This window comes from Zootoca vivipara, chromosome Z2, assembly GCF_965207765.1.
Source record: "Zootoca vivipara chromosome Z2, rZooViv2.hap1.1, whole genome shotgun sequence".
NCBI classification, from domain to species: Eukaryota; Metazoa; Chordata; class Lepidosauria; order Squamata; family Lacertidae; genus Zootoca; species Zootoca vivipara.
Genome location: NC_142585.1, coordinates 5,895,473 through 5,921,601, shown reverse-complemented (window position 1 = coordinate 5,921,601; position 26,129 = coordinate 5,895,473). Strand labels below are relative to the sequence as shown.

Genomic DNA, 26,129 nt, shown 5'->3' with positions numbered 1-26,129 from the left:
TAAAATTTAACAGATTCCCACACCCAACTAAAAAATCCCTCCCACCTACCACCCCAAACACAATAAAACAATAAAACCAAAAACAATAAAAATTACAAATACACTAAAATTTAACAGATTCCCACACCCAACTAAAAATCCCTCCCACCTACCACCCCAAAGAAGATAAAAACATTAAAAATTCTTTAAAAAGCATTTTAAAAAGGACTCTGTGCTGTTTCAAGTTCCCCTGGGCAGCACCAGCAGCAGAGCGGCGGCAGCAGTCCTTTATGAGGCCTTCCAGGCCCCGCCCTAGACCAGGTGGAAGGAGGCAGGGACAGGGCCTGTGGGCACTCACAGCAGGAGAGAGTCCTGGGCAGCACCAGCAGCAGAGCAGCGGCAGCAGTCCTTTATGAGGCCTTCCAGGCCCCGCCCTAGACCAGGTGGAGAGAGGTAGGGACAGGGCCTGTGGGCACTCACAGCAGGAGAGAGTCCTGGGCAGCACCAGCAGCAGAGCAGCGGCAGCAGTCCTTTATGAGGCCTTCCAGGCCCCGCCCTAGACCAGGTGGAGAGAGGTAGGGACAGGGCCTGTGAGCACTCACAGCAGGAGAGAGTCCTGGGCAGCACCAGTAAGATTGTCTTCCATGAATATGGTCTTAGCAGTGAGTCCGTAAGTGACTGTGGAGGCCAACTTTGGATCCACGCACCCTTCCACAGTGGGGATGTAGGTTTCCGGGTGGGAGTTGTAGCAGGATGAAAAATCTGAGAGAATTTGAAATTGACAGATTAGAAATATATTATGTCTCACCTTAGTAGAAACCAAGTGGCCTGTGTGCCTGCTCAGACTGCCATTGATGGACACCCTTAAGGCCAGCTCTGCTCTCCCTTCTTTGAGTTATTTATTTGTAAACTGGACTTTGGACCACAAAGACCTTCAATTAGAGTCCACCGTGAAATGGAGAACCTTTCCCCAACCAGGTTTGCTGATGGCAGATGTAGTTCAGGAGGGCACTTGGCTGGAACAGAGGACTATCCTTGGGAAGCCTTGCAAGTAGAGGAATGTCCTCTCTAAAACAGGACACCTGACCACCCTTGTCCTCTCTGCATGCATCTGGAAATATGGATGGAGTATAGTAACTGTGACCGACAGGGCCGTCTTAAGCGCCCCTGGCGCCGTGGTGCGCTGGATCCTTCTGGTACCCTCCCGCCCCGTTTCGCAGTGCGCTGGGTGGGTGGGCGCCGCACGCAGCGCAGCTGGCACAGGCGCTGCTGTTCGGCGGGCGGGCAGGCAGGCACAGCACGGTTGCTGTGGGCACAGCTGCGCAGCGGACCGGCCGGCCAGCGGTCGCCCTCCTGGCGAGCCGGCGCCGTGGTGCCCTGCGCCACCCAGCCTGGCCATAGGGCTGGCCCTGGTGACCGACTTTGGAAGGTGGTTGTAGAGATTCTTGAGCTCAGGTTTGAGAAGCATCTGAGCACTTGAAATATGTAACACTGTGGTTAAGTTTTAAAGATTCATGGGCACTTGAAGCCAATGAGCCTCCAGCTGACTCTTCTGTGTCCTGAGGGGGATATAGATAATATATGTGGCTTTCACAGGCAGACTGTGGTTTAGTTATGCGAGGCCTGGGATTAGGAAGAAGGGGGGGGAATCTAGTGGTGTCTGCATTGTTTTGTTCCTTGGGAGTGATCTTTCAATTAACGCAGGCAAAGCCAGCAAGTGGGGCCACAGTGGTGCCTTATGGCGCAACTGGTGGGTGCAATTCGGTGTGTGCATGATAATGTCAAATGCCACCAAAGACACAAGCCAAAGAATTTGCAAACTGCGCTCTCTTGAACCCGGTGCTCATACTGCAATTAATGAGAGCACCAATTAAACACTGCCCCTCCTGTTCCTGCATTCTAAACAAAGGAATGTATCTTAGGTTAAGCAGGAGCTTTTCTTAAACTGCATTACGCATCATTAAGAAATACAAAAAGGCTATCTGCCCGAATGAGCTCAAATGCTCCCTTCTGCTTAGTTGCCTGTCACTGACAGTGGGCACTAGTGGAATATTCTGTGCAAAGGGCTGCTCCTTTCAGTTTTCCAGCTGAGGCTCACTGAACAACCCCACATACAAAAACCACACACACAGGCACAAAGCTGTGTATGTGTGCGCGCACAAACAGAAGCTGCAGCAATGCTGTTATCAAGCCAACTTGCTCTGATTTGACCTGGTGGCTCTAGAAGAGGTTTGGTCTAGGGGGGAACCAAATGGCTGAAACCCACAAATATGTTGGCTTGTTACCCAGTTACAAGTGGGGTGGAGTAGGGTGGGTGTTAGAGGAGGGGTAGTACCTCTGGTGGGGGGGGCATGCCATGCTCCTTCCAGGGTAATTTTTCCACCTTTGGTCCCCACCAAAAATGTTTATGTTAAGATAAAATTGCACTAAAATGTTGACTTTTTTCATGTGGACTTAAAAAATAATAATCACAGACTGATGTGGACATGTGCTAACTGAACCTCAGATTGGGAATACATGAAACAGAGAGAAACTGAAATTGATAGATCTGTGCACTTCAGCAGAGGTGTGGATGAGCTTTTCCTACCCTCCAAACTCTGATAACCACCTCTTTCTAACACAAGAGAGAGATCTTCCGCCTAACCATTGCCCCCACTGAAGAAGCACCAGACAATCATTCTGGACGATTAAACAGCAATCTGCCAAAGGGAAACGGCCATTCAGGAAGCAGGAACACCATTTAGGATGCAATAATGTGTTCTGCTTTTTTCTGTTTCCATGCATCACACAGCCATGTCTCACTTAGCCACAGTGTTTGCACAATGTCCCATCTCAAGTCCCTTCACCTGCTCACTGATGAGTCAAGGTCTATGTTCACAGAAGAATATGTACTTGAAGTAGGATTGCTTTTGCTACCTAGCACAATACCCTTTTCTGTATGCAAAAAGCTGGGAATATATATTTATAATATTCTTTCCCGGCCAAATGTTGCAAGGTTGGAAAGAATGAAACACACTGTTAATTTTCCCCTTCCTTTTTATGAGGCTTTCCAGAGCCACTAGCGCGGCAGGGGACAAAGGCAACATTGGCAGTCCAAAGGAGATTTCCAGGAAACAAGCTCATGGAGCACAATGAAACCGAATGGGAGGCTCTCTCTCCCCCCACTTCCCCGATGCTTCCAGTGTGATTCATTGGTGGTGTGTTAATTGGGTTATAGATCCTCAAGGATGTTTCTGGAGAAAGTGTTTTGCTCAGGCAACATTGCAGGCAATCCTTTCTGCAGTTTCTTCCAAATTATCAGAACCTATGAAACAGGTTCACGGGATCGGACCCAAGTTTCATGGAGTGTCTGTAGTACAGTGGTAAAACACCAGCTTTGCGTGCAGGACAGGGGTGGGGAAAGCTTTTTTTCTTTTCTTGCTAGCCTCAGGGTCACATTCAGGAATGGGCTTACAAGGGCCACATGCCAGGGTTTGTGAAGCCACAGGCAAAAATGAGTAGAGCAATAGAGGTGACACTTACTACTACTACTACTACTAATTTTTATTTATACCCCGCCTTCCTTGGCATCAAATGTATAAGACATTAACATAAAATGTATAAGACATTAACATAAAATCAGACAATCAATTAAAATACATCCTAAAATCAAATCAGGATCAGAATAAAATCCAATCAAATGGCAACCCGCAGATTAGGGTTGGAGACCTTAAATGCTCACCAGGCCCAACTGTTTGTGCTGAGCTTATATGGGCCTGTGAGAAAAATTGGGATGCCACTTTCATGCAAGTTCTTATGAAAGGGGGGAGAGAGTCAGACTGAACCCCAACCAAAGGCCTGGCAGAACAGCTCCGTCTTGCAGGCCCTGCTGAAAGATGTCAAATCCCGCAGGGCTGTGGTCTCTTGTGACAGAGCTTTCCACTGGCCCTGGTCGAGGCCAGTGTAAGCTCCTTGAGGCTCGGGACCTCCAAGATGTTATTATTTGCAGACCGTAAGGTCCTCCATGGGGCATACCAGGAGAGGCAGTCCCATAGGTACAAGGGTCCTAGGCTGTATAGGGCTTTAAAAGTTAAAACTAATACCTTGAACCTGATCCTGATATTTTTTACATGGTAAGCTACATCCCAGCTTACCAACAATGCCCCCGCCCCATGTACAGTGAGTTAGGAATGCAAGATCTGCCTGCTGGATCAGGCCAATGGCTCATCTAGTCCCGGGTCTTGTTCTCACAGTGGCCACCCAGATGCCTCCAGCAGGAGGCAGTGGATAACCATTGTGGCTAGTAGCTATTAACTGTGTAGGAATGGCTACAAGAACTTCAGCTGCCATGACAAGATAAAACTTTGGGTGTTGTCCACCTGTTAAGCAGTAGCTAAAAGACAGGGCCAGTTCTACCATGTGACAAAGTGAGGTGGATACTTTGCTGCAGAGGTTGGGGCACTTCCAGGGTCTGCATGCCAGTGGCATTGGGGGCCAGAGGCAAAACTGGGGGGCAGCAATGGCTGCAACTGATGCCTTTCCACAGTGAAATGTATTTCAAGCATACAAATGTCAGAGGTCCCTCCATCCTCCATCCAGGAAAGTAAGAGGCATGATCATGTGCCTGGCACAATGTGGCCAGCAAAAGCACTTAAGAACTGCAGAGAAAGGGGCATGGCTTAGGTAGAGTGCCCAGGGCCAAACAGCGATGCATAAAGAGCTGCATCTGGTGCCTGGGCATAAGGCTCCCTACCCGCTTGTATAAAAGGTAAGTGGCCTGAGTTGAAAGGCATCTATTGAGAACTTTCAGCTCTGATTTGGGGTCTGGAGGGTGGGTAGGCCAAAAGGAGGACTGGAGGAGAGAGTTTGGAGGGAGGCAAAACTCACCATCCTCAGTGGAGTGTCTCACATAAGCCCCACCAAATGGTAGCCATCATATTTATCTCTCTCACCTGCCCAAAGCTCCCATCTGAGAAATTCTTCAGTGACCATCTATCAGAAGTGACCATGTAGCAACCTTACTTTAAGTTAGGAAGAGGAACCTTGTGTCCTCCAGATGTGGTTGGACTCCAGTTCCCATCACCCATGGCCATTTACCATGCTGGTTGAGGCTTATGGGAGGTGGAGTCTAATAACATCTGCAAGGCCACAGGCCTTAAAGTACTGAACAGGTAAACTGCAGGCCATGAATAATTCTGACACATTTAGAAGGATGCCTTCCCAGTTTAAATATTTCTGTGCTTATAGCAATCAAATGGATAATATTGAAACTTTCCATAAAGCCTTTCTCTGTGTATAATGGAGAGCATCACTGGACTTAGTTGGGTCCAGGTCCACAAGGCATCTGGTTCACCACTGTGAGAACAGGACGCTGGTCTAGATGAGTCTTTGGTACCCTGTTTCTCATATTTTAAGACATACCCATAAAATAAGCCATAGCAGGATTTTAAGCATTCAAGGAATATAAGCCATACCCCGAAAATAAGACATAGTGATAGGCGCAGCAGCAATGCCGGCCGCGGCAGGAGGAGGAGGAAAAAAATAAGACATCCCTTGAAAATAAGCCATAGTGTGTTTTTTTGAGGAAAAAATAAATATAAGACATGTCTTATAATATGAGAAACACGGTATGATCCAGCAGGGCTGCCCTTATGTGCAGAGCCCCAAATTTTTAAAAAGTGGACCTCAGCCAGTGCTTTAAATGGGAAACAGGTTTGGCTTCTTAGCTGCAGAGAGCATCAAGTAGTTTGTGGATATTCCTTCCAGTAGCACCTTAGAGACCGTATCTGAAGAAGTGTGCATGCACATGAAAGCTCATACCAATGACAAACTTAGTTGATCTCTAAGGTGCTAAGGAATTTTTTAATTTTGTTTTGACTACAGCAGACCAACACAGCTACCTACCTGTAACTAGATTGGTGGATATTGTTCCCTTTTGCATCAAAATGTCAAGTCATCTGACAAATGTGTTGCACTGTGTGAAGTTGGTTGGATCCTGTAAGGGTGACTCCCTACAGGGAGCCAGCCCCCATCATCCTAACGTCCACCTTGCCAAGCACAGGGAGCAGCAGTGGGTCTGAAGCAGCCAGGGGGGAGGGGAAAGACTTGGAGGGAGAGAGAAACCAGCATGTGGAATGATGGGAAAGCTCAGGGGAGGAGAGATGCAGGCGAGGGCTCAAGGATGCTGGAGAGCCCTTCCACTGCCTTGATGGGGAGGAGACCGAGAGGGCATCACTCCTTCCGGCACAAGACTTAAGGAGAGCACTGCGACGCAGGTCAAGGGGGAGGCGTTTTAGGGTGCCCCGACTACTTTGCTGGCGTAAGAACAGACGTACGCCATTGCCACATTCTGATTCGTAATGAGAGGCCATGTACAGTCTCTGCACTGTAAATACTTTGCACAATAAAAGTCTTTAAAGACAAACTGGACTCAAGCGGAGTTACTCTAGAGTAGCCACGACAACCCTCTGACAGATCCATTTTCCCATGAAGACAGTCCAAGGTGAAGGAGCCTTTTTAGTTGAGAAAACCAACCAACCAACCATACAACTATAAAGGGATTGAGATTTATAAAATTATGCTTGGTGTAGAAAACATGGATACAGATTGTTTTCTTAACTCCCTACCAATACCCCTGGGAATTATAGAATTATCTGGTCATCTGCCGAGGTAGGCAGGGAGTTTTGGATGTGATCACAGGCTGAGAAGACATGGTGTGCCAGGAGACTCTGTCCTAAGCCAGGAGTCATTGCTGGGGGATCCCCTACATTTCTTTATTTCCACTAAGATTTCCTATGTAATTTTTGAATATAATAAGAATGTGCATATACTTTTGGAAGATGAGCCTATGCAAATAAAATAATAGTTATAACAACAACCCCTCCTCATTGGCACCCCTGCTTCACAGACTTGAGGCTGTTTTTAAGAAGTGGCTCAGTTTCGCTCGGACCACTGGAAAGCTTCTGAGTAACACGAAAGCATCGCTGACAGAGCTGCATTGCCCCTGTCAGAATTCTGACATCTTAAGCTTGCTGCACACATGGAATCAGCTTTACAGAGACAATTATCTCATTCTTTGCTGAGGAAGCAGATGCTTTACAGTAGCACAGTATCATTCCCAGCTTGTTACTGGGGTGCTATAAGTGAAATGGGGGTGTGATGCAAAATGCAATAATTATATTTAGTTGCCCAAGAGCTGAGACAAGGACAGCAAAGTTATGGGGCCATTTTAATCACTGGAGCAGCCGGGGGGAGGGGAATAGACCCAGTAAAAACACAGATTAAACTGTATCCTTTTGTACTTGCTGCAAAAAATTCAAACATTTCCTGTAAGGTTTGTGTGAGAGAGAGACAGAGGGGGGGAGACTAAAATTGGGGCTTTTAGAAAGCTTTGGGGGTGCCCTCTAGGCTGCAGTATCAGCCTGCCTGGGAACCAGTCAACTGACCCCCCCCCCCAAGCCAATCACTATCCCCCAGGCTGTATAAAAGCTATGCTTCAGATCTTCTTCTCAGTCTGCCCACCTGGGCTTAAACCTTTGTTGCTAGTTAGATCTTGCCTGACTTTGACTTCACAACTTCCCCCAGCTCCCCCTGATCCCTTGTTCTTGCTTTGGAAGTCAATCACTACTAGTACTCAAGGATGATGGGAAAGTAAAGTCCAGCAACATCTGGGGGGCCAAAGGTTCCCCACCCCTTTGTAGTATTAGAGCAGCTGGACCAGAGAAGAGCATATGCTGCTCTTAGCTGTGTACTAGCATTTCCAAAGGGAATACTGTACTCTGCAAGCGCATTCCTGCTGCCTAGTACCTTAACAGAGTTTGAAAACTTTCTAACATCTGGAAATAAAGACTTCATCACCCCACTTTCTAAAGCAGAGGCAATTTATAGCTCAGTGATGCGGTGATATCTTCATTTCATGATAGGCATTTATCTTTAGCAGTCATGATATACAGTTTTAAGCTAAAGTGCTGCAGTATTAACTTTGTGTACCAGTGTCAGAAATATAATGATTACCCCCCCCCTCCAGCTTTTCACTGTGCTTGCTGATTTGAGTTATATTTCATGCCTTTTAATGTGGTGGAAATCAAGGCAATTGTGTTACATTGGTTGGTGTAAGATGAGTGTGTGTTTGTATGTCAGAGAGAAAGGGAAAGGGAGAGGGAGGGAGAAAGAGATTGGCTTATATGGTTGCTGAGTTCTGCCACACTACAGTGTGACCAAAACACAGAACCTGGGGTCAAGCTATGCAGCTGAAGGAGCAGACTATGTAGATAAGGGCCTCATTGATTCCTCGTAGCTACTAAATGTAAGAAATGAAAATCAAGCAAGGCTAAAATATTGGAGGTGGCAGAAAAAGAGTGGCAGAATAGCAACATTGTACAATGACGTCCACTTTTGTGCCATGTCACACTTCACTGTTCTCAAATAAATTTAATGCAACATGGCAGTAGATCGATCATAAAGTTACCGTTCCATAATGACTGGTAATGTAATGTAAAATGAACATTAGAAACTGGGACAGAAGAGCTAGCATTATAACTAGGATAACTAATACAATAATCTCTATGTTTGAATGCACTGTCAGAGTTATGGATGTGACTCTTAAACTCCACAGACGTTCCTCCATTCAGGCAAGCAAAATGAAATTCTCACAGTTTAACGACACATTCCAGCCAGGCACAGGCACTCAAAAACTGGACCAATGAGGAGTCTGAGGGAATGACCAATGAGGGAAAACCCTGAGTAAAGTCTCAGGGGCCACATTCAGCCTGGGGTCTAAGGTTCCCCACCTTTGCTCTGAAGAAATTCATCTCCATATCCCTCATTCAGTAGGTCCATTCACAAAGTTCATAAGACTTTATTGACTCCACTGCATAAATTATTCCAGTGTGCTTGACCCTTTGTTGCTTACATGACTCTCTCTCACCCACCTGCAACACTTCCTAGCTCACCAGACTATATTGCAAATGCCCCCGTTTGATGGAAGGCTGTTAAACATTTCACACTAATGGGTGTGCTGGAGTAGTATTTTATGCCAATCCTTGGCATCTCCAGCAGTTCTCAGAATGGAGCCTTGGAGGCAGTGCTAAACTAGATGGATCAATACCCTGGCTCGGTACAACTCAGCACATTACTCTGGGTTATCACCGTATCATACTTTCCTATCTATCAAGGCATGTAGAAAGTCCCAGGTTCAATCTTTGACATCCCCAGGCAGGACTGGAAGAGACCCCTGTCTTAAATCCTGGAGAGCTGCTTCCAGTCAGTGTAAATAATAATGAGCTCAATGGACCAATAACTTGACTTGGTCTAATGCAACTTGCTATGCTCCTGTTTAAACCAGCCCTTTATGCAGACCCATAACAACTGGGACCTAGCATTATTTTTTTAGGACAAGGAACATAGCCCACCTGTAGCACACATACTCAGCATGCAGAAGTTCAATTCCTGACTATCTCCATCTAGGTCTCAGAGAGACATCTGTGTGAAACCCTGCTTCTAGTAAATGTTGTTGATGCTGAGTCGACTCAACCAATGGTCTGACTTGGTATAACAAAACACCCTGTGCCAACCTAGACAGAGTGTCTCACTGGGGTGTGGGTCTTCCCTGAAATGACAGGGGCTGTAACCCAGGGGCGTAGCATGGGTTGCTGGCACCCAGGGTGGGGTAAGTGTTGCATCCTCCTGGTGGAATGGGCAGCGGTCAGTCCCTTAGCCTGCCAGTGTCTCAAGGAAGTCTTTCCTTGCAAACTAGTCCCAACCTGGGAGCAGAGGTAAGGCAGAGAAACAAGAAGTCAGGAGTGGGTTATGCAGAGAACAGAAATGATGAAAATTCAGAAAGTGCAGATAAGTTGATGTGAGAACTGAAGAGAGATGCAATGAATGTTTGCAAATTGCCGCTTCTGAAGTGAATATTCACTGCTGTGGAGAAATGTCCCAAGCAAGCAATGTATTGCCTGATCAATGGAGGAGAGAGGAAAGGTCGAAAAATCACCCTGCCTAATGCAGAACAGCCAGGAAATCCTGTACTTTGAAGGGGTTGGCAGGGCTGGTGCACAAAAGCCTGACATGATATGTGGCAGTTAGCCAGGACAGGCTATGCAATGGATGGAAGAACCAAAGGGCTGTGGCCTCACCAGGGAGTGTGAAACAGCTGGTCAGTGCTTTGAATCAGAAACTAATAATTCAAGGTGCTCGTTTTAACCTATAAAGCCTTAATTGGCTCAGGACCACAATACCTGAAGGACCACCTCGCTCCATATAAACCGTCCCAGACACTGCAATCATCATCTGATGCCCTCCTTCATGTGCTTCCTCCTCGAGAGGTCCAGAGGGTGGCAACACAAGAACGGGCCTTCTCTATATTGGCTCCCTATCTGTGGAATGCTCTCCCCAGGGAGGTTCACCTGGCACTTTCATTATATATATATTAGGTGCAAGGCGAAAATGTTCCTCTTCAACCACACTGTTGGCTGATTAATATTCTACAACCTTTAAAATAATAATAATAATAATAATTTATTATTATTTATTATTAATATTATTTATACCCCGCCCATCTGGCTGGGCTTCTCCAGCCACTCCGGGCAGCTTCCAACAAGATCTTAAAATACAGTAACCCATCAAACATTAAAAGCTTCCCTAAACAGGGCTGCCTTCAGATATCTTCTAAAAGTCTGGTAGTCTTTGTTATCTTTGACATCTGGTGGGAGGGCATTCCACAGGGCGGGAGCCACTACCAAGAAGGCCCTTTGCCTGGTTCCCTGTAACTTGGCTTCTCACAGTGAGGGAACCACCAGAAGGCCCTCGGCGCTGGGCCTCATTGTATGGGCAGAACGATGGGGGTGGAGACACTCCTTCAGGTATACTGGACCAAGGCCGTGTATCTGTGTGAAGGGAGGTGTTGTTTTGTTGTTTTGTTTTTACTTATTTGCTTGCTTTTATGCTGTATTTTGGTGGCGCTGTGGGTTAAACCACAGAGCCTAGGGCTTGCTGATTAGAAGGTTAGTGGTTCGAATCCCTGCGGTGGGGTGAGCTCCCATTGCTCAGTCCCAGCTCCTGCCAATCTAGCAGTTCAAAAGCACGTCAAAGTGCAAGTAGATAAATAGGTGTGGTCCAAGCGGGAAGGTAAACGGCATTTCAGTGTGCTGCTCTGGTTTGCCAGAAGTGGCTTGGTCATGCTGGCCACATGACCTGGAAGCTGTACGCCGGCTCCCTCATCCAATAACGCGAGATGAGTGCCGCAACCCCAGAGTCGGTCACGACTGGACCTAATGGTCAGGGGTCCCTTTACCTTTATCCTGTATTTTATTCTGTGAATCCCCCTGAGATCTTATAATGAAGGGCAGTATATAAATCTAATAAATAAGATAAAATAAAAGGGAAAAGATTGGACAGAATTGTCCAGATCATGTGATGGCAGTTCTTCAAGAAGGCAGCAATATCCATCAAGAAAAAAATTGAAGGTTTCAAACGTACTTTATTTATTTAACTTTAAAAAAATTGTATTCATTTGTGTGTGTGTGATTTACAATTGTAGAAAATAAAACCATACAATAAAATATTTTAAAAAATAGAAATCAAACACTGGCTAGCTATTGTGGAAATAGGTATTCTTAATTGCCTGCATATGCCTGGTGGAATGAAAAAGTTTTCAGAAGGCTTTTGAAAACTGGCACCGAAGCTGCCAGCTGACTCTCTGTTGGCAGAGTATTCCAACAGTGCTTTGCTGAAGACACTATATGGCTTGAGTTTCTTGCTGTTATCAAGTGAGCCTCTCCAACTTGGTGAATATCCAGCGATGCTCTTGCTGATGACCTGTGGTCAGTCTGGAATATAAGGGTTCAGGCAGTCCCCAAGGGACCCTGGACCTAAGTGGTTCAGGGCTTTTGTACATTAATACATCTCTACAAAACAGGGAGGAGATGGAGCAAGAGAGAAACTAAGATCTTCTTGTTCTTTTTTTTTCCTTGCTAGTGTCCTAGTTTCAGAGTCATTTTGTCAGATTAATCCCAAGCAGAAATATTTGCTTTCTCCCCGCCTCCCCACCTTCAGCAAGCTCTGTGCAGAACCAAATTTTTGGCATGACTTTTTTTTGGGGGGGGGGGAATTACTACCTTTGACAACAACCTCCAGCTTCTCCCTGCTGCTACGAAGTTTCCTGAAAGCTCGCTTCTTAGTGATATCAACTCTGCCATGCTCTGCTAAATTCCCTTGAAATAAAAGTTGGCTCTTATTTTTAAGAGCAGTTACCCAGCAACACAGACTCATGCCCTCCCGGATTTATGTTGCCTTCCTACTCCACAACTCCCTCCCCACCAAAAAACAACAACCCTGCTTTGTTCTGCTGTTAACTTTATGTGTTGTTTTTAAGTGGTGCATTCGGGTGAGTGTGTCAGTGATCATTACCAATGACTGTCTGTTACCCCGTGAAGCGTTTCCTGGTGATTAATGGGGGCATACAAATGGACAATTGGACCAAAGACCAGGCCAAAGGCCACAGCCTGAGGCTGACTGCCTAATCCCATGGCCTGATTACTTCTGCAAAAGTCATTGAGGTTTTGACAGGCAAATAAAACAATGGACAAGTTCTGCGTCCTTCTTCTAGACCTGGAACAAATTGTCTATGTGGTTTGCAATTGATGTGGGAGCTTGCAGAACCGACTGCACTTCCATACTAAAATGTGGCAGGGGGCACCCCAAGTACCGTGTTTTCCCCAAAATAAGACACTGTCTTTTATTTATTTTTCCTCAAGAAGACACACTATGGCTTATTTTCAGGGGATGTCTTATTTTTTTATTACACGTCCAGCCTCGCCTCTTCCTTGGCGCCCTCCAGAACTGCGCCTATCACTATGTCTTATTTTCGGGGTATGGCTTATATTGTGCAAATGCTTAGAAAGCCTGCTACGGCTTATTTTATGGGTATGTCTTATTTTCGGAGAAATGGGGGTATTTCACGGTGAGGCTAGGCTAGTCCTCTTTTTCCTTCCACACCAGTTTTCCTAGAAAAAGAATTTTTGAGGGGATGGCCCCTGGCTGATTACATACCCTCCAACATTTCAATGATGAAAATAGGGACATCCCATTCCATAATGATAATTTTAATATATATACCCCCAATATCTTATTGGGTTGCCCCAGCACTCGGACAGCTTCGAACATATATAAAAACATAATTAAACATTAAAAAAATAAACTTCCATTTACAGGATTGCCTTCAGATGGCTCAGGGGTTGGATAACTCTGTACCCTCCAACATTTCTCCGATGAAAATAGGGACATCCCAAGGAAAAGCGGGACATTCCGGGATAAAATAAGAAACCAGGATGGCTCCTCTAAATCAGGGACGTCCCTGGAAAATAGGGACACTTGGAGGTTCTGTGATTAAATTCCTTCCATATTAAGGATGAGCAAATGTGTCAATTTGTTTCCTGTCTGTTATTCATCCCCTGCCTCATCTTAATTCAGTTTGCCACAATTCTGCATTAGCTGGTGATTATTATTTTTTAAGTCCTCGGATTAAGCCATCGGTATGTTTCTCCTAATAGAAACATATGCAATTTCTCCTAATATAACTCTCTCACTTTTATATGTAACGGAATTTGTATGCTATTTTCACTTAACACACACATTCTTATCCATGTTTTGCCCCTGTTATACACTTTCGGCTGAATTACTGAGATGAAAAATTTCAAAGAAGTATTAACTTCATGTGTTATTCTGGGAAGTGCAAATTAGGTAGGTTTGCATTAAAATTCAAACTGAGCTGATTTTCTCCTCATCCCTTTTCCTGATGAAAGCTTGCATGTTCAGCTCTGTTCATCCCTTTTCTTTTCTGTGAGGCCTTTGGAACAGCAAGCCATGAGAGCAAACTGTTCAAGTATTTTCTCCTTGTCACAACCTGCTGTTTTGCAGCACAGATGAGGTGTTTAGATGTACAGCACTTATTCCACAGAGAGTACTTATAGGGATGGTGACCTTGTTTTTATTTTTTATTTTGTGGGCACCCTTGCTTTTAGTATCTATTTCTGTTATTCTTGTGTGAACTGCTTGAGGGACCTAGACTTAAAAATGGGAAACACATTTTTAAAACAACTTCATTTGCAAATTTCACTCAAGGCTGTGGACTTCACAACACTCAAACATCTGGCAGGCTATTGAACTGGATTTCAAGTGGCACTTGTCTGGATCATGAAACCTGCTGATTTTTATTTTTTGAAATCCACATGTTTAGAAATCAGCTGCTAATGGATATGCATGAGGTTAAGGTTTTGAAAAAATTACTCCCCTGGTGGGCACCAAGTGTTTGCATTTTATAATGCCGCCTGCAGACAGATTCGTTTGGAGAAAGCTAGTTATGTCCATTCGTTTCAATATGTCTGCTATGAGTAGGACAGACGAAAGAAAGTGCTTCTTCATGTAGTTAAACTGGATGGGCCATTGGCCTGATCCAGCAAGCTTCTACTATGTTCTTACAACTAGCAATTCTATAGATATAGGACCATGTGTCACCAGTGCTGAAATCACAGCACTAGCTGCCAGTGAACTAGTGGGCCCAATTCAAGGAGGTAGAACCAGTGTACAAAGCCCTAATGGGCTTGGGACCTGAGTGGCTTCCCTGATATCAACCATCTTGAACTACAACCAGCAGGTGAGGCATAACTGGGAAAGTGAAAGGAACACGCAAGGGGAAGGGTGGGATGGCCCTTTCTTTGATGAACACCACCTCATGACATCTCCACAAACATATCAGATTGATCTGGAAATAGCCAACATTTGCCTAACCACCCTGTCAATAACACAGGATGCAGTGCAAGCAGGAATCTTGATACCCCAAAGGCCTAACCCGTAGTTTGGAATGTCCCTGACAATATTCTCTGAAACCTTATTTGGTTTAATGGCAGGCTTCCAGGGGTTCCTCAACATATGAGCTGACACAGAAGTATTTTCTGGAATGTAGAACTCAGTGTTTGACGTATTAAGGGATGGGGTAAACCATGAGATCACCCCACCCCACCCCACCCCACTCCAACATGCTCCCTCTCTTTGCGCCTTCTGGAATGAACTGTAAATTTGAATGCCAGTGAATGATGATCCGTCGTCTGAAAAAAAGTATCTTGGCCTATAGAGTCTAATAGCAATATGATGTGAGTAATGCTGGGTATCTGTTCAAATTGCTCATTGCTGTTCTGAATATAAAATGAGTAGCTCTGGCCATTAAAACCTGCATGATATCTTAGCTGTTACTGTATGTAATCTGCATGCAAAATATAGCCACGTATTTCACTAAAATGGTAGCAAAAAAGAGAGGTTATATGTGGTATAGATACCTTGTATTCAGTCTTTTCCCGAATACATTTTTAAGATATGTAAGCTGTGCTGCTCTGGTTTGGCAGAAGCGGCTTAGTCATGCTGGCCACATGACCCGGAAGCTGTCTGCGGACAAACGCCAGCTCCCTCGGCCTATAGAGAAAGATGAGCGCGCAACCCCCGAGTCGTCCGCGACTGGACCTAACGGTCAGGGGTACCTTTACCTTTACTTTTAAGCTACCTTTCTTAACACAGTATCATTTCCTATACAGTGCTAGAAAGACTGGTGTAAGCATGGAAATATAGAAGTAAATGACTCCTACCCTCTTGTCTCCTCTTCCTCTGCCATCATAAACCAGAGTACGTTAATTCTCTTCATTCTTTTCTTTTTCTCTCTACCAATGTTTTCCCCTCCCCTCTACCCCCTGCTCCCCTGTCCTTCTCTGCCCTTCCCTGTATCATTATAGAGTTGATTTGCTTCTCTAGATTTTTTTTCTTTGTTTTAATTTTATTTTTTCCCTTTCATTCTAACTTAAGTTCATTTTGTTATGTGGTGACCGCAGTTATGGATGACGCTCCCCCCGGCACACAGGAATATATTATGTTACGGCAAGATTCCATCCAATCTACGGAATTAAAGAAAAAAGAATCCCCCTTTCGTGCTAAATGTCACGAAATCTTCTGCTGTCCTCTGAAGCAAGTGCACCTCAAAGAGAACACAGAACCTGAAGGTTTGTGCACCACGAGATCCATGTTTGCTTTCTTTTTCCCGGTTTTTAAATTTTTTATTTTCCTTTCCTTTGTGTTTTTTTTTTTCGGAGAGAGCGTGCCTGTCCTATAGATTGTGTCTTGTGTGTTCTTTGGCCTGTGTTTAATATAATGCAACTGGATGCAGCAATCTGCCTGGGGTTCATGTATCACCCTCTGCTATTTTGCTTGCTTGTTAATGTCTGATACGAGTTGGCCATGGGCCACTGTATGAAATATAATTCACTGATATAGTAAAACCTTGTGTGTGTGTGTTTGTGTGTGTGCGTGTGTGTGTGTGCGTGTGCATTTGACAATGCTTTAAAAATTACTGATCAAAACTTTTATTTCTGTCCATTTTCATCATTACACTTGCCTTTTGGCTGCCAAAACTTGCTTGCTTTTTCTAAAACAGCATCTTAACAGCTCCCTCTTCTCTCTCTTCACCCGAGAAGTTCTCCTCCACCTTAGTATTTCAAAGTTGCACTGAGCTGGGAATAAATATTAGATCGCACTTAAAGCTGGATTCTCTGACACTTTTACACTTCATAAAGCTTTTGCGCATTGCTGCCCCCCCCCAAAAAAGCTCATAAAAGCTTTAGTTTGGCAAAGCAGGATAAGTTGAATGTACTGCACGCCCGGTTGCATTTTGGAGAAGTTCTGTGCATGCAGTAGAGCTAATGTCTGAGTGGAATGTTTCCTTTTTATTTTCCGGAAATGGTAATCAGGTATGGGTGACCACTTGCTTGCGTGTTCCCCAGAAACTATTAATAAGGAAATGTGTCTTGTTAGCCTGTCAGTTTTGGGTATATATGATCTTAAACATCCACCCTCTCCAGACAACCTAATTCTTTATATTCTGTAATGCTGTTTTTATATGTTTTCCACTACTGCCTCAATTCCTATCTGGTAAGACTTTGCACGTTTTACATGAGCTTCTATATATGGTCCAATAGAAGATGTCTTTATAACAAAGAAAGAGTGCATTACAGAGATTATGAATATATAGGATTGGATCCTACTCTGACTTATACAGGTGTGAAAAAATGAGGGTTTGCGCAACACAATTGCCATGTCACAACTGTCTGGTTTCTACAGTCACAATGTGTACACATGGGGCACATCAGTGCACAGTATGTGATGCTTCACAGTTACATCAGCAAAATGGAGTAAGTCTCTGCCCTCAGTGAGCTTACATACTCATAGTGGTACTCCTCTTTCCATTATCCAGTTCTGTAGGTTTCCAGGATGCATGTGTGTCCCCAAAATCAACATAGTGGTGCTTTAAAGTTAACATGAACATAACAGACAGGTGTCTGATTTCAAGGAGCTTACATATTTCTAATGGACCTCATTGCATTATCTCATTCTATGGCCATACAACTATCCCATAGCCAAATAGGCCCATGGAGATTGCATATGTAACATGATAGTTTTTGCAGTTTTAAATGGAAAATATGACTGCCTGTTTTGTCAGAAGATAGGTTGCAATAAACACTTTCAAGAAGTCTCAGAGGCACATGTGTTTTTCTTTTGCCTGCACCTATGTTTGTCTAGGATTGTGGTTATTACCCACAAATGCAGATCTTTGCTTTACTAAATATTACAGGAACAACATCTACAGGTATGGAAAAGGAACAACAATGAAATCTTTTTTCTTCTTCTTTTGGGGAGATTGTAGCTCAGTTTAATGCTTTCAGTGGCATTGGCATGTCAGATGGGCAACTTCTGAGAGATTTAATTCATGCAGCTACATGTGTCATAAAAGTGGAACAGTTTCTGAATCACTGAATTGTATTATCTTTCATGTCAAAGCAATGGTTTTAGATTTAGATGTTCAAAAAACAATTGCTCTGCAAACAAACTGGCCAGAAGCTTCAAATGTCAGTGAGTTGTGGCTGGCAAGAGTTGGCAATTTCAAACAACATTTGGATTATTTTTTGGTTTCATTTGTATTCATGCATAGTTTCTTGCAAGGAGAAGCTTGGGAGTTCTAGAAAATTGTCTTTTACTAACCATTGTGTTGCTTGATTTTTTTTTTCCCAAAGAAAAAGTGATGATACTGAAGTCAGAGAGAAACATGCATGGTTTTAGAAATAACAGAGTTGTTTTAAGTTGAATTTTTAACACTATTTTGTTCACGAACATTCAGTTTGGTAAAAAAAAAAAAATCCTTCAGTAGCACCTTAAAGACCAACTAGGTTTTTTATTTTGGTGTGAGCTTTCGTGTGTATGCACACTTCATCAGATACACTGAAACAGATACTCTGTTTCAGATACTCTGTTTCAGTGTATCTGAAGAAGTGTGCATGCACATGAAAGCTCACACCAAAATAAAAAACTTAGTTGGTCTTTAAGGTGCTACTGAAGGAATTTTTTTATTTTGTTTCGACTCAGACCAACACGGCTACCTACCTGTATTCAGTTTGGTGTTATCACTCCTGGTTATAACTTGTGTTTGTAGCAATATTTGTATTTAAAGAAGCACCTATTTATAGAAGGCACTAGGGCAGGCATCCCCAAACTGCGGCCCTCCAGATGTTTTGGCCTACAACTCCCATGATCCCTAGCTAACAGGACCAGTGGTCGGGGAAGATGGGAATTGTAGTCTAAAACATCTGGAGGGCCGAAGTTTGGGGATGCCTGCACTAGGGTCTTGATATACATGGGGTCATATCATACAATACCCTTTTGCTAATCCTACCCTTAGGCAGGGTGGAGAACAAATGTCTGTCATCCCTATCTGCCATCCTAATAATGCCATCCACTGGGACAGACTGTTTGATTTTTTTGGTTCAGGTGTGAAAAATGCAAGATGTGTAGGTCAAAATCATGTAGTCAATCTCCTGGTTGAAAAACAAAAATGGGTTTAATCACAGAATTTAGGGGTTCCAACCTTACTAGGTTTTGCTCACATGAGACTGCCTTGTTTAATTGAGTGCTTGCTAATCTCTCAACTGCTCATGTATTGTCATTCTTTAAAAGAAAAGAAAGCCTGACTCATTGTATGCAAAAAATATGAATATTATTCATGTAATATGTATAAAGGTGAAGTCCCACACTGTGCTATATTTCTTCAGCATTTATATTAATACATGCATATTTTAATACAGTTATATACACTGCTTTATGCATCTGTTTAAGTGCTTGTTGCATTAGAAAACGTGGAATAAAAATGTGTACACTGCATTTAATAATGCATATAATCAAGCATATTATGTGCCAGCACTCTCACTATGTTTAATGGAACTCGGATGGGGGTAGAACCTTGCATTTTGTTGAGATTAAGGAGTGGAGTGAGGAATCCATTTGGATAAACTCAACATTGGGATTATGAGAAAATTCCACCCTCTTCTTACACAGATTGAATTTCTATGTGCATTGGCACATAGAAATTGAACTCAAGATAGGATAGAATTGAACTCGAGATAGGCAGCTACCAGATGCAAATGCCGCTCTTCCCTCCCCCCTTGAATTCCAACAAGTTTCTCCTCATCATAAAAAGCTTCTTCCACCACCACCCCGCACCCTGGAAGCATTTCATTCAGCATGATAGTTCCATTGCTCGATTTCAGTGACATATTTTAATCATTAAGCCATTCTTCCAGAAAACATTGTAGAACCAAAGAGACCAGACGGTTTGCCTCATTCTAATGCACATACCTAATAGCAAAAGACAAATGTCTTTTCCCCCTTCTGAGGATATATGTTTCCATTCACAAAGAGGCATCCAGGCATGAGATAAGAAATGGCACTGTGATGTTACCTAATCCATAAATGTTGAGAGGGTGTCAGTTCCTGTACAGATGGAAACAAGAGTGCTGACTTATGCCAACTGCGTGAATATTGCACTTTAAAAAAAAAGAATGCTATTTAGTGTGATGATATGTATTCATGATTACTCGCCACATTTTAATTTGTCTCAAACAATCTGGGAATAGGTTAGTTGGGTGCCTCTTCCACCATTTCGCTTCATAATTCATGCCTTGGCTCATAAGATCAGTTCAACCCATAGGATTCAAAAGTACATGAGTCATCTTTAAGATTTTGCTTGTATGGGGACTGCATGCTAGAAGGCTCTGGGCTACATGTAACAAAGTAGACCAAGGCACTTTTTCACACAACTACAGAACTTGCTCCTTCAGGAGGCAGTAATGGCCAGCAACTTGGTTGGGTTTAAAAGAGGATTGGACAAATTCATGGAAGAGAAGGCTGTGCATGACTCCTAGCCACAATGGCTATGTTGTACCTCAGGCTTCCTCAACCTCGGCCCTCCAGGTGTTTTTGGCCTACAACTCCCATGATACCTAGCTAGCAGGACCAGTGGTCAGGGATGATGGGGATTGTAGTCTCAAAACATCTGGAGGGCCGAGGTTGAGGAAGCCTGTTCTACCTCAATGGTCAAAGGCAGAGGATAGTGTTATTGTGCTCAGGTGCTGTTTGAGGTTTTCCCATTGGGGCATCTGGTTGTCCACTGTGATAACAGGGTGCAAGGCTAGATGGGCCATTGTCCTGATCCAGCAGAGTTATTCTTATGTGCTTATGTTCATACCAACTTAACCTAAAGTTTGTGTCCAACATTAGTTCTACTCTGAGTTGGTCCATGGAAATTAATAGAAATGGCTTACTTAGGTCCATTATTTTCAGAGGGTCTACTCTGAGTAGAACTTAGTTGGACACAACCCTAAGTTTACATCAGCCTGTCCTAACCTTTGGCTTATTTGGCTTATTATGGCTTATTTGGCTTATTATGTTTGAAGCAAGAGGAAGAACAAGAAAATAGTAGGGCCTTTGTGTGGAGAAGATGCAGAAATGCTGTTGGATGACACAGAGAAGACAGAGCTGCTCAACAACTACTTTGCATGACTGGCAGTGACTCTTTAGGAATTCAGACATAGGTCTATCCCAGCCCTATCTGAAGATGCCAAGGACTGGACCTGAGTCCTTTTGAATACAAGGAAGATGCTTTACCCCCGAGCTATGCTCTGTCTCCTAAGGTGGGCCTTGGCCAATATCTTAGCCATATAACTCCATTGCAGCCAACCTTAGTTACCTCAGAAGCCCCCACAGAAGAAGTTGTGGAAAGGTCCATATGGTTGCCTGAGATTCCCCAGAGGCTTTTGCACATTCTCCATTACAGCCAGGCAAAAGCACATAACATATGTATCACTCCACTCAAGCAGGGAATCTGGTTCTAGCGGCAGGAAGGCCATCTGAGAGGCATGCTGCAGCTATTTGTTCTCTTAAATAGTTTAAACATAAGCTGCTGCTATCTTTCCAAAACAGGGTTATGTAAAGAGAAGCCTGTTTTTGCAAAAACCTAATTTGTGTTAGTACATTCAGAGCAGCAAGGCTATAATGAGGTTGTGTGTGTGTTTCTCCCTTAAACACACACACACCACACCACACCACTCATTGGTTAGTTGCCATCATAGATAGCTTAGTGCATTGCCCATACCTCTGGTTTTGATGTGATTCCCCACCCCCTCCTTCTCTCGCTCTGCAACAGTCTGCCTCCCGCAGGGCACACATAACCTTTTTAAACAGGAAAGTAGAGGCGCATGGCCAAGTCAGTGCATGAGAGGCTGATATCAGCCTTCAATGAGCAACACAGAAGTATGATGGGTTAGAGCAGTGTTTCCCAACCTTAGTCCGAAAATAGCTGGAGACCCAAGGCTGGGAAACACCGGGCTAGAGAATGTTAAGGGTGCTAGGCAGAGAAGAGCCAGTGCATTGTGTGGGTGGGTGATCTAAGTTAGCCATGCCCATTCATTTCAATGTGTCTGCTCTGAGCAGGATAGCTAAAAGTTGAGTACCGGTACTTCTTCACACAGTGCAGAGTTACATTATGGAACTAATTTCCACTGGAGGCAGTGACGGCTACCAACTTGGATGGCTTTTAAAGAAACTGGGCAAATTGGTGGGGGATCAAGGCTACTAATGGCTACTCACCATGATGGCTATGCTCTGCCTCCACAGTTGGAGGCAACAATGCTTCTGCACCCCAGTTGCTGGAAACCATGGGAGTGGAGAGTGCTCTTGTGCTCAGATGCTGCTTGAATATTTTGCAAAATATTGGCCATTGTGAGAACAGGATGCTGGACTAGATGGGCCATTGGCCTGATCCAGTGGGGCCTGGTTTGCTACTTAATGTTCATTTGCCTTTGACTAGTGATAGAAGAATCTGTACAAAAATGCATTATTTTAGGCAAACATGCCTAAAATATAAAATGTATATGGAGGGGTGGAGAATCACACTAAAATGCTGATGAATTCTCAAGAAGACTTAGAAGAAGCCCACCATCACCACTACAAATAGATGTGAGAATGAGAAGTGAACTCGGCTGGTGGGCAGGTGCGGCCCCGCGCCACCCAGCCTTCCCCTAGAGCCGGCCCTGGTGATGTCCCTGGAAGACACAGAGGAAGAGGAGGTGCTAAGCTAAAGGCACATTACTTGGTACAGCTAAAGTCATGTTTTCCCAGTTGAGACCACAGGAACCCTGTCATTGCAATCATTTGCTCCAAGGCTCCTACTTCCATGGCATTGCCTCTACAAGGAATACATTTTCCAGGGACATGCTGATCGCTAATGAAGAGCATGGGAGTTGTTGTTTTTTAAAAAAGGCTTGGAAGCTGGTGTATACACAATGACAAGAAAAGTAATGAGTCATGCTTGAAGAGACTGATTAACTTCTTATGACAAGGCTTCCGATGAGCAAGCTTAGGACAGAATGACATCAAATGTGGTTGATGGACTTCAGGTAAATCACCTCCCCTATTTGAAACTTGGCTTGGGATAGCCATCAAGTACTTTCTGTGTTTCAGACAGGAGGGTTTATTTCCCCTTACACAATAAAAATTTTATGCATTTTTTTAAAAAAGATATTTATTCACCTTTCATCAGATGATTTCAGAGCTGGATACAAAAAGTGTGAAAGCTATTGACATAAAATTATTCACACTAGATATATCCATAGCATTGGGGACACAGGTGGCACTGTGCTTTAAATCACTGAGATTCTTGAGCTTGCTGATCGGAAGGTTGGCAGTTCAAATCCCTACGACGGAGTGAGTTCCCGTTGCTCTGCCGCAGCTCCTGCCCACCCAGCAGTTTGAAGCATGCCAGTGCAAATAGATAAATAGGTACCTCTGAGGCGGGAAGGTAAACAGCATTTCCATGTGATCTGGTTTCTGTCATGGTGTCCCGTTGCACCAGAAGTGGTTTAGTCCTGCTGGCCACATGACCGGGAAAACTGTCTGTGGACAGTCGGTGGCTCCCTTGGCCTGAAAGCAAGATGAGCGCCGCAACCCCATAGTCGCCTTTGACTGGACTTAACTGTCCAGGGGTCCTTTACCTATCCATACCAAAGCATAGCAAGCTGCCATAGCAAGCTCAGTGTTCACAAGCTTCATTCACATGGTCTGCATCATGTTTGTAAGGAACAGTAACTAAATAGCGGGCACAGTGGCTGCTCTATTATTTTTCGTACCCAGCAGCCTGTCTAGAAAGAGAGTGGGATGTACGGGAAGTGACAAGCAGAGGAGGCACTTGAAAGGAGTGGAGAGGATTAGCAGTGAAGTTAATGGGAGGCGAGAATTAATTAAATCTTGATTCAATTCACAATCATGCAGCATCCAACACAGCATATTACAATTGTTACAACATTATTATTATTATTTTAAAAATCCATTAAGTGGTCCTCAGCAACTTTCAAGTGGTTCACTAGGTAGGGCGGAGGGAGGGAACCATAGGTCTACCATGACTGGCAGTGGCTTTCTAGGAAATGCAGACAGGGGTCACACCCAAGCCTACCTAGAGATGCTGGGGCTTTATTCACACAAAGCAGATATGCCACACTAGGACTGGGGAATCTTAGACATGAGGACCAAATGTGGCCTTCAAGCCCTCTATCTGGCCCTTGGAATTTTCCCTAGGACCCACCCCCTTTCCTCAGAACACTCCCCCCCAATGGGTACTACTTTGCACCCCAAATAACTCCCACATTGCCTCTGGTTCACCTGGATGGAGAAAAGAGAGAGGTGAGTATGTGCAGAAAATACCCGACTGTACAAAGGTAAAATTTGCATTCATCACTCACTTTTGTCTCTGACCCCACCCACTACTGGCATGTAATCCATGGAAGGGTGTCCAGGTGGGAATGTGGCACTCAGAGTGCATAAAGATTCCTCACTCCTGATTTCTGCCACTGAGCTTGTCCCAACCCAGCAGGCCCAGTGACCTGAGTGATTCTCACAGTTGCTCTCCTGCTGCATCAAAATCCACCTGCTAATGAAGCCAAAATTAAACAGCGTTGCCCACTTCAATATCCTGGTAAAGTGTAGCTTGATTATGCAGATGTATTGCTAATCCTTAATTGCATTATAAGTAAGTGTTATTTTTCAGGAATGGTCTTCCTCTAAAAGTGAGCACCTTCCATTTCACCATGATAATGCTGAAGGCATGCTGGGTGGGCTGTACGTAACCAACTAAGTCAGGGGTGGTGAATATTTTTCATTCCAAGGGCCACATTCCAGGATGGTCAAGGTCAAATGCAAAAGTAGGCGGAGCAACAAATGTAAGTGTTTCCTTTGTACACATGGCTGGTTTCCACACACATGTATACCTCTATCCTCTATCCTCTATATCAGTTCTCAGGTGGTGTGGATGTGTGCAAAGTAGGGCAACTTTCACATCAGACTTTCAAAGCACTATCACAAACACATTAAAGAGTTATGGCTTTCCCCAAAGAATCCAGCGATTGCAATTTGTTTAGCGGTGCTATGAGTTGTTAGGAGACCCCTATTCCCCTCAGAGAGCCACAATTCTCAGAGTTCCCAGGGAAGAGGGACTGGTGGTTAAACAATTCCTGGAATTGTGAATATGTCCTAGTAGTGATGAGGGATGTTGCCCGCAGAGTGGTCATGTAGCTAAAAAGTGTGTGTTGCCGAGAGTCCTGAAGGTCGGATGGAGAGGCCTTGGGGTCAAAAGTTCCTCATCCATAAACTCAGCTGTAGACTCATGCATGGCCAATGGACTAGCCCTGAGTGCTAGTTTTCTCCCCCGCCCCCACAACTAAATTAAGACTGACATATCCATATAGTGAAGGAAAACTGGAGCTTGGTTCAGACCTATTTATACAGAGCAACAAGACCTTAGGTAACGGATGTATTTCATCCCTGATATACTCACATTATGCAATGTGCACTTGTTATTTTCAAAACACATACATCAACAATGACACTAAAATGCAGCTATCCTAGGGTTCGATTTATCCTGGTATGGATCAGGGATGAAGGTCAATAGCTGGAAGAATTATTGCAGAATCTGTGGCACAATGAGTTTCCAATACCATAACTGTTGCGTTGGATTCCTCTGTTGCACAACATTACAACTCACCCATCTACTAGAACAAGAGCCCTTCAGCTAGCAGACAGACAACATTGGATACATTGTTGCATCTCTGTCCCACAAACCTTTTTTTCAAATTTTTAAATTCATTTTATAATAAAACGAAATACATCAAAAACAAAAACATATCAAGTACATAACAATAAACACAGACACAAAGCAAATAACAAAGACAAAATATAACTTTCTCGATTCATAAACTTTCCTTCACATTTTAGGATGACTTCCTCAAGTCCTCCCTATCTGCGGTTCATTATCATTCATCTTTAGCAATTTCTAAATCATATCTTTAACTCACACTATCTAACTTCTATAACATAGGTAAAGGTAAAGGGATCCCTTTATTGTCATTATTGGCCGAGGGAGCCGTCGTATAGCTTCCAGGTCATGTGGCCAGCATGACAAAGCCGCTTCTGGCAAACGAGAGCAGCACATGGAAACGGTGTTTACCTTCCCACTGTAGCAGTTCCTATTTATCTACTTGCATTTTGACGTGCTTTCGAACTGCTAGGTTGGCAGGAGCTGGGACCGAGCAACGGGAGCTCACCCCGTCACAGGGATTCGAACCGCCAACCTTCTGATCAGCAAGCCCTAGGCTCAGTGGTTTAACCCACAGGTCCACCTATCCTTCCTTTATATCAAATTACATTAACTTTCCATTAAATTCTAAACCTACAGCTTATAACTACTTCCAAACATTAAA

General features: G+C 44.0%; 1 protein-coding gene across 7 annotated transcripts in view; it reads left to right on the top strand.

The window, feature by feature from the left end:
- LOC118090248 (fibroblast growth factor 13) overlaps positions 1–26,129 on the top strand; it is a 280,078-nt gene that overhangs the window by 130,775 nt on the left and 123,174 nt on the right. For 5 of the 7 annotated variants that reach the window (XM_035125708.3, XM_088664436.1, XM_035125704.3 and 2 more), the window contains one exon: positions 15,834–16,001. In XM_035125708.3, coding sequence (XP_034981599.1) covers positions 15,836–16,001 — 166 coding nt within the window. In that variant the 5' untranslated portion in view covers positions 15,834–15,835. Of the gene's footprint in view, positions 1–15,807; positions 16,002–26,129 lie in introns of all 7 variants that reach the window. The other 2 variants (XM_060270453.2, XM_088664437.1) reach the window with 1 other exon arrangement.